We start from the raw sequence: 8,588 nt of genomic DNA on the forward strand, positions 1-8,588 counted from the left end.
TGGCGCTGCGGTCTGGGAAACTCTATAGTACGATATTTTCCACATATACACCATGCGTAGCAATAATATGGCGTAGTCTCTGAATGAAATTACCCGAAACCTTTGACAACGTGTCTGGCGGAATGGCTTCACATGCAGATGAGATGTACTGCTTCAGCTGTTCAATTGTTTCTGGATTCTGGCGGTACACCTGGTCTTTCAAGTGTCCCCACAGAAAGAAGTCACAGGGGTTCATGTCTGGCGAATAGGGAGGCCAATCCACGCCGCCTCCTGTATGTTTCGGATAGCCCAAAGCAATCACACGATCATCGAAATATTCATTCACGAAATTAAAGACGTCGGCCGTGCGATGTGGCCGGGCACCATCTTGCATAAACCACGAGGTGTTCGCAGTGTCGTCTAAGGCAGTTTGTACCGCCACAAATTCACGAAGAATGTCCAGATAGCGTGATGCAGTAATCGTTTCGGATCTGAAAAATGGGCCAATGATTCCTTTGGAAGAAATGGCGGCCCAGACCAGTACTTTTTGAGGATGCAGGGACGATGGGACTGCAACATGGGGCTTTCCGGTTCCCCATATGCGCCAGTTCTGTTTATTGACGAAGCCGTCCAGGTAAAAATAAGCTTCGTCAGTAAACCAAATGCTGCCCACATGCATATCGCCGTCATCAATCCTGTGCACTATATCGTTAGCGAATGTCTCTCGTGCAGCAATGGTAGCGGCGCTGAGGGGTTGCCGCGTTTGAATTTTGTATGGATAGAGGTGTAAACTCTGGCGCATGAGACGATACGTGGACGTTGGCGTCATTTGGACCGCAGCTACAACACGGCGAACGGAAACCCGAGGCCGCTGTTGGATCACCTGCTGCACTAGCTGCGCGTTGCCCTCTGTGGTTGCCGTACGCGGTCGCCCTACCTTTCCAGCATGTTCATCCGTCACGTTCCCAGTCCGTTGAAATTTTTCAAACAGATCCTTTATTGTATCGCTTTTCGGTCCTTTGGTTACATTAAACCTCCGTTGAAAACTTCGTCTTGTTGCAACAACACTGTGTTCTAGGCGGTGGAATTCCAACACCAGAAAAATCCTCTGTTCTAAGGAATAAACCATGTTGTCTACAGCACACTTGCACGTTGTGAACAGCACACGCTTACAGTAGAAAGACGACGTACAGAATGGCGCACCCACAGACTGCGTTGTCTTCTATATCTTTCACATCACTTGCAGCGCCATCTGTTGTTGAAAATTGTAACTACTGTAATTTCGAAAGTTTGTCCGCCTGAAAATGTACTGTTGTCCCAAGCATATTGCAACAAACGGTGTATTTCTATCGCTGCTCGTCTAGTTTTTATTGCCGTTTCAAATATACCGGTCATTTTTGAAACACCCTGTATAAGTACGTGGTATCGCGTAACATTCCGCCAGTGCAGACGGTATTTGCTTTGTGATACATTACCCGTGTTAAAATGGACCGTTTACCAATTGCGGAAAAGGTCGATATCGTGTTGATGTATGGCTATTGTGATCAAAATGCCAAACGGGCGTGTGCTGTGTATGCTGCTCGGTATCCTGGACAACATCATCCAAGTGTCCGGACCGTTCACCGGATAATTAGGTTATTTAAGGAAACAGGATGTGTTCAGTCAAATGTGAAACGTCAACCACGACCTGCAACAAATGATGATGACCAAGTAGGTGTTTTAGATGCTGTCGCGTCTAATCCGCACATCAGTAGCAGATAAACTGCGCGAGAATCAGGAATCTCAAAAACGTCGGTGTTGAGAATGCTACATCAACATCTATTGCACCCGTACCGTATTTCAATGCACCGGGAATTGCATGGAGACGACTTTGAACGTCGTGTACAGTTCTGCCACTGGGCACAAGAGAAATTACGGAACGATGACAGATTTTTTCCACTCGTTCTATTTAGCGACGAAGCGTCATTCACTAACAGCGGTAACGTAAACCGGCATAATATGCACAATTGGGCAACGGAAAATCCACAACGACTGCGACAAGTGGTACATCAGCGACCTTGGCGAGTTAATATACGGTGCGGCATTATGGGAGGAAGGATAATTGGCCCCCATTTTATCGTTGGCAATCTAAATGGTGCAATGTATGATGATTTCCTATGTAATGTTCTACCGATGTTGCTACAAGATGTTTCACTGCATGACAGAATGGCGATGTACTTCCAACATGGTGGATGTCCGGCACATAGCTCGCGTGCGGTTGAAGCGGTATTGAATAGCATATTTCATGACAGGTGGATCGGTCGTCGAAGCACCATACCATGGCCCGCACGTTCACCGGATCTGACGTCCCCGGATTTCTTTCTGTGGGGAAAGTTGAAGGATATTTGCTATCGTGATCCACCGACAACGCCTAACAACATGCGTCAGCGCATTGTCAATGCATGTGCCAACATTACGGAAGCCGAACTACTCGCTGTCGAGAGGAATGTCGTTACACGTATTGCCAAATGCATTGAGGTTGACGGACATCATTTTGAGCATTTATTCCATTAATGTGGTATTTACAGGTAATCACGCTGTAACAACATGCGTTCTCAGAAATGATAAGTTCACAAAGGTACATGTATCACATAGGAACAACCGAAATAAAATGTTCAAACGTACCTACGTTCTGTATTTTAATTTAAAAAACCTACCTGTTACCAACTGTTCGTCTAAAATTGTGAGCCATATGTTTGTGACTATTACAGCGCCATCTATCACAAAGCTAAAAACTGGTCCAACTAAAACACTGATATTTCTTTACGTGCTACACGAATATGTAATAAAAAATGGGGGTTCCTATTTTTAAAAAACGCAGTTTATATCCGTTTGACCTATGGCAGCGCCATCTAGCGGACCAACCGTAACGCCATCTGTTTTCCCCTTCAAGCTAGACAAGTTTCGTTCTTTGTAGTTTTTTCGTTTGACGCTTATTTCGTGATATATTTGGCCCAGTCACGATCAATGGACCACCCTGTATTAGGGGCGTGAACAGTGTCAGATATTGATTGATCACTATGAAGGACACAGAAATGCCGCGTAGTCGTGTGAGACAGTGGTATCGGTAGTGACATAGTTTGAAAACCGTCTGATTTTGAGTAACCATTTGGCTGACTCGTCGAATCGTGCAATATATCAATCTGTGGGGCATTCGGATGTGACAGTGCCCTGATGTTGGACTGCATGGGAACGTGAGGCAGGCACACTCGTCGTAAGGCTTTGCTCGATCACGTCTCACCATTACAACGAAGGATCGTTATTACGCCCGAAGCAGATCGTAAACTCTTTACATCTCAGACTGGCGACCGCGAACAAGTACACTACAACAATCTATGTCATCCTGCATCATTGGTCGAAGACTAGCAACAGACGACCTAGGGATGTTGTGATCACAACCGAGGTAGACTCTTCCTACACGTCGGTCAGGGGCCTGAAGATGGCGTAGTAAATCACTGAAACTGATTGTCAAAAAAATAAGGTTGGAAACTTGACGGCTGAAAGGTGATTAGTTTCACATCCTCTAGCGATTTACTCTCCCATTCGTAAACTACCATTAAAAACAACAACATAAACGGCTACGTTTGGAGTGGTGCTTCGCGTTCAGTGACGAATCGCAGATCTGCACTACCATGGATGAACATCGTCTGCGAGTGTGGCGACGACCTGGAGAGCTCCGATTCTTTGAATGTTTTGGAGAGGCACAGCTGTGTTACTCCTGGCGTAATAGCGTGGGGGTCCGTTTGGTATGACTTCAGTTCACGGCTGGCAGGATTGATGGAATTCTGACAGCATAATAGTATCTCACATTCAACAGTATCATGGTGCCATTTTTCATTAGGACAATGCCGGCTGACCTTCAGGTGTGGCCAGCAAGAACCCCAGACCTGCCCCCGAAATAAAATGTTTGAGACCAACTCGGACATCAACTCCATCCCAGCGGCAGTACCCAGGATATCAAGGACCGTTTACAATAGTTGTGGGCCATCTTACCTCAGGAGCGGATGTACCAGCTTCATGGCGTACTCCCCAACGTTATATTGGTAACTGGGCTGATAATCCTTTTGCAGTCTGTGAAATAACATCACATATCCCTCAACATGTGAAGTTTCATTTAGTTTCCTCCTACTCTTCTGAGGTTTAAGTTTTTTTTTTGTTAGGTAGTGTATTCAGAAAATATGCTTGAATATCCTCCGAAATTTTATCGACGGAATTCGGGTTCGCTATATACAGAAGGACCCAGTTTTAAATTTTGCTGCTCCGTTGTTCGCCTTCAAGCGAATGTTGGCACAAGTACTTTGAAAAAACCTCTCCCAGTTCCTTCAAGTACCCTCGTTCAATTCGTCCCTACCGTAACTACCTCCAAATCGACCGAAAGTGAATACCTTTGCCTCGCCTGCCCTCCAACTACGCAAGACCTCTGTAATAACCTCGGCGTCCGCCAGCGGTCCTGCTGAAGTGAAGGTGGCGTTGCAGGATGCGTCCGTGGGTGAGCGTGGTGCTGCTGCTGGTGGCGTGCTGGTGCCTGGGTGCGCTGGTGCACGGCCAGACCTTCCAGTACTCGCACGGCTGGACCAACGGCCGCAAGAGGGCCGGCTCCAGCTCCGCCCCCGGCGCTCTGCTGCCCCCCGGCCGCCTCCCGCCTCCAGCTGCCGCCTCCGACATGGACGCACAGCCGTGTCGCGTGCGATGCCTGCGCCTGCTGCTTCAGGGAGGCGCAGTTCCTCAGGTAGCTAGCCACACACAAGCGCACACATTCATACGTACACACTGAAGTTCACGGTAGTGCTTACACTTTCTTGGGGAGAGTCAGATGTTACATCTGTCCTACTCGATTATTTTCTGTCAATTGCTAAGGACTCATACTTTTCTGACAGGAAATTCACAAATATAGCCGCACAACTGAGACGATACTCCGTAGGCACGTAATTTGATTAGATGTCGCTTCTGAAGAATGGCGTCAAAAGCCTTCTGGAATCTTAAAATAAGGGCTTTATTTGCTATCCCCTATGGATAGCTCACATTACTTAGTGAGCATAATGAGCTAGTTCTTTTTTCACAAGATAGACTGCAGACAGAACTCAACACGTCGCTCTTAACGGAACTAAATCGACAGATGTACCACAGAGTACCACAGGAAAGTGTGATAGGGCCGTTGCTGTTTACAATATATATAAATAATCTAGTAGAAAGCATCGGATGCTCTTTAAGGCTATTTGCAGATGATACAGTTGTCTATACCAAAGTAGCAACGCCAGAAGACAGTAAGAATTTGCAGAACGACCTGCAGAGAATTGATGAATGGTGCAAACTCTGGCAGTTGACCCTGAATATAAATAAATGCAAAATATTGAGCATACATTGGAAAAGAAATCCACTACTGTACAGTTACACTATTGATGACAAACAGCTGGAGGCAGCGTCTGCCGTAATATATTTGGGCGTAACTATCCAGAGCGATGTTAAGTAGATTGACCACATAAAATAGATAGTAGGAAAAGTAGACACCGGAGTGAGATTCGTCGGAAGAATCTTAAGGAAATATAACTCATCCACGAAAGAAGTGGCTTACAAGGCGCTTGTTCGCCCGATTCTTGAGTATTGTTCATCTATCTGGGATCCCTATCAGGTAGGACTGATAGAGAAGATCCAACGAAGAGCGGCGCGTTTCGTCACGGGATCGTTTAGCTGGCGAGAGAGCGTTACAGAGATGATAAACAAACTCCACTGGTAGACGTTACAAGACAGGCGTTGTGCATCATCGAGAGATTTACTACTGAAGTTCTGGGACAGCACTTTTCAGGAGGAGTCGGACAACGTATTACCTCCCACCACATACATCTCGCGTATTGATCACGAGAAGAAAATTCGAGAAATTAGAGCCAATACAGAGGCTTGCCAACAATCATTCTTCCCATACACTATTCGCGAGTGGATCAGGGTTGGAGGGATCAGATAGTGATACCGAAAGTACCCTCCGCCACACACTATTAGGTAGCTTACGAAGTATGATGTAGGTGTGATGTAGAACGATATTTTCTGAATCCGTGTTGGCTATTAATAAATCTTTTTTTTTTTGAGGTTATTCATGATGTTCAAACATAGTATATGTTCAAAAATTGTACTGCAGCGCGGAGGACCCGGGGGCTCCATTACCGACACTGCCAGGGATTTTTTCTTGGTGGAAGGAGTGGTACACTAAGGAAACTACACTGTTAGGTGTTGAGGGGGATGCAACAAACGGCAAAGTGGTACGATAAGTACAACATTCTTGGATGTGCAAATGATTAGCATTTTGGTGCAAGGGCACAAAGGTAGTAGCAGTAATGCCATATTCAGTCTGCATGTGAGGAACGAGAACGCGCAGGTTTCTCATTCAGAAACCGCATTTGACCATTTGTTGTTTATAACGAGATCGTGTTATGAGTATGCCTCGTGTGAGAAGGAGAAACATGTGTCGGAGTTCGACAGCAGCATCGAGACTGCGATTTATCATCCCGCGACACCACTCAGAAATACAAGTATAGAAACCTCTCTGGTGGGCTAATCGGAACCAGCAGACCACCAGCAGACCCACGGCATCATTTGGATGCGGTATAGAGGGTCACTTGGTCAGCACACTGCTCTCCCGGTCGATGTCGGATTTCTTGACCCTGGATCCGCTACTTCTCAGTCAAGCAGCTCCTCAATTGGCCTCACGAAGCTGAATGCACCCAGTTCAAGTACTGTCACCAAGGAAAAGTGCCTGCTAGTGCTAGTAATCGAAGCCAGGTCCTCTGTGTAGCAGCCTGACACGCTGATCCTTAAGCTACGGAGGCGGACAAGCGTAGAAAGAAACAGCGATAATTCTAAACAAAGCTGACACAGTCCTTTGCACTGTCTAGAGGAACAGGTGCGGTCGAAGAAGCTCTATGATGATGTCAGACACAGGAGCAGCACCACGTCGTCTTTTCAGCCGAGTCCCAGTTGGGCGTGCAGCATCACGATGGGTGTATGCAAGAGCTCTACGGGAAGCACAAACGCTTTCAGATTGCATTTATCATCATAGTAAGAGCCCAGCATGTAGCGTAATTGCATGGTGTGCTATTTGGAATTTGACAACCTCAGGTTCGCATAGCCAGTAATGACATACTCGTGTCTCTCAGCCCGGTCGACTCAGTGCCAGCCATTGCTGCTGCTCGAGGTGGCAACTGCCTGTACTACAATTTTGCACCCTGAATTCCCCCCCCCCCCCCTCCCGACCCGCCCAGTTAGCTGAGTGGTCTAATGCACGGCTTTCTGGAGTGGGAAGGAGCACCTGGTCCCCGGCACGAATCCGCACGGCGGAGGTCCGGTGAGCCAGCCAGTCTGTGGATAGTTTTTAGGCGGTTTTCCATCTACCTCAGCGAATGCGGACTGGTTTCCCTTATTCCGCCACAGCTGCACTCTGTTGGCGATTACTCCACGTATGCGTACACCACCATTACTTTAACACGCAAGCCGGCCGGTGTGGCCGAGCGGTTCTAGGCGCTACAGTCTGGAGCCGCGCGACCGCTACTGTCGCAGGTTCGAATCCTGCCTCGGTCATGGATGTGTGTGATGTCCTTAGGTTAGTTAGGTTTAAGTAGTTCTAAGTTCTAGGGGACTGATGACTTCAGCAGTTAAGTCCCATAGTGCTCAGAGCCATTTGAACCATTTTAACACGCAAACATAGGGGCTACACTCGACTGGTGTGAGACGTTCCCGGAGGGGGGGGGGGGGGGGGCACCGGGGGCCGAACTGCACGATAACCCTGGGTTCGGTGTGGGGCGGCAGAGGGGTGAAGTGGACTGCGGTAGTCGTCGTGGGGTTGTGGACCACTGGCGCTGCAGCGGGGACGGTGTCTCTCCGTCGTTTCTAGGTCCGCGGTGAACATACAACAACAACCCCCCCCCCCCTACCCCAAATTTTATTCATCCACCTTGTATAAATGTAAGATCACATGAGAAAATCGTGAAGTGTAATTTGCTAGCATACACAGATGAGCACTATGTGGGCTCACACTCCGGTCACGGTTCAGTAAACAATAGGAGTATTGTGGACTGAGACACTGGTGGTGTTGCAGCTGTACGTGCCGCCCGAGCTGTGGCAGCAGGTGGACGAGGAGGGCGACAACATGGCGGCGCGCCAGCGCGGGGGCGGCGCCCGCCTCCGGCACGCACTTCCACCCCCAGGGGCGGCTGCCGCCGTCGACTCTGACGAGGACATGTGATGCCGCGCAAGTACGCCCGCCTCCACGCTACAGCAGCAGCACCGCCGTTCAGCTACACGCTTCACTTCTCGACTGACACGCTGATCTCTATTTCTGTCCAGTATGTGTTCTCATGTATCGATTTTTAATGAAAATAAAGGCCCTGTCTTTACACAACTATTTTTTTACGTTTCATTAATTACGTAATATAGCGAAATTCCCAGAACGGTATACTGCAGTATATTCGGTAATCAAATTTCCTTTTAATTAGTCTTTGACTGCGTGATCGTAGTCAGCGCATCGATGTTTGAGTCTCAGCTTGTGTGGACAAGAGGAGAACTTCTGTGACATTACAGTAGAA

The 8,588-nt window shown here is 47.8% G+C and overlaps 1 protein-coding gene across 1 annotated transcript in view; it reads left to right on the top strand.

Moving 5' to 3' along the window:
• Nucleotides 1-8,382, top strand: part of LOC126176800 (pro-corazonin-like) — a 51,414-nt gene extending 43,032 nt beyond the window's left edge. Inside the window, exons 2-3 of the mRNA XM_049923977.1 lie at nt 4,495-4,747; nt 8,102-8,382. Of these exons, the coding sequence (XP_049779934.1) occupies nt 4,495-4,747; nt 8,102-8,248 (400 nt within the window). The 3' untranslated portion in view covers nt 8,249-8,382. The remainder of the gene's footprint in view (nt 1-4,494; nt 4,748-8,101) is intronic.
• The last annotated feature ends 206 nt before the right edge of the window (nt 8,383-8,588 follow it).

Source organism: Schistocerca cancellata, chromosome 3 (genome assembly GCF_023864275.1).
Source record: "Schistocerca cancellata isolate TAMUIC-IGC-003103 chromosome 3, iqSchCanc2.1, whole genome shotgun sequence".
NCBI classification, from domain to species: Eukaryota; Metazoa; Arthropoda; class Insecta; order Orthoptera; family Acrididae; genus Schistocerca; species Schistocerca cancellata.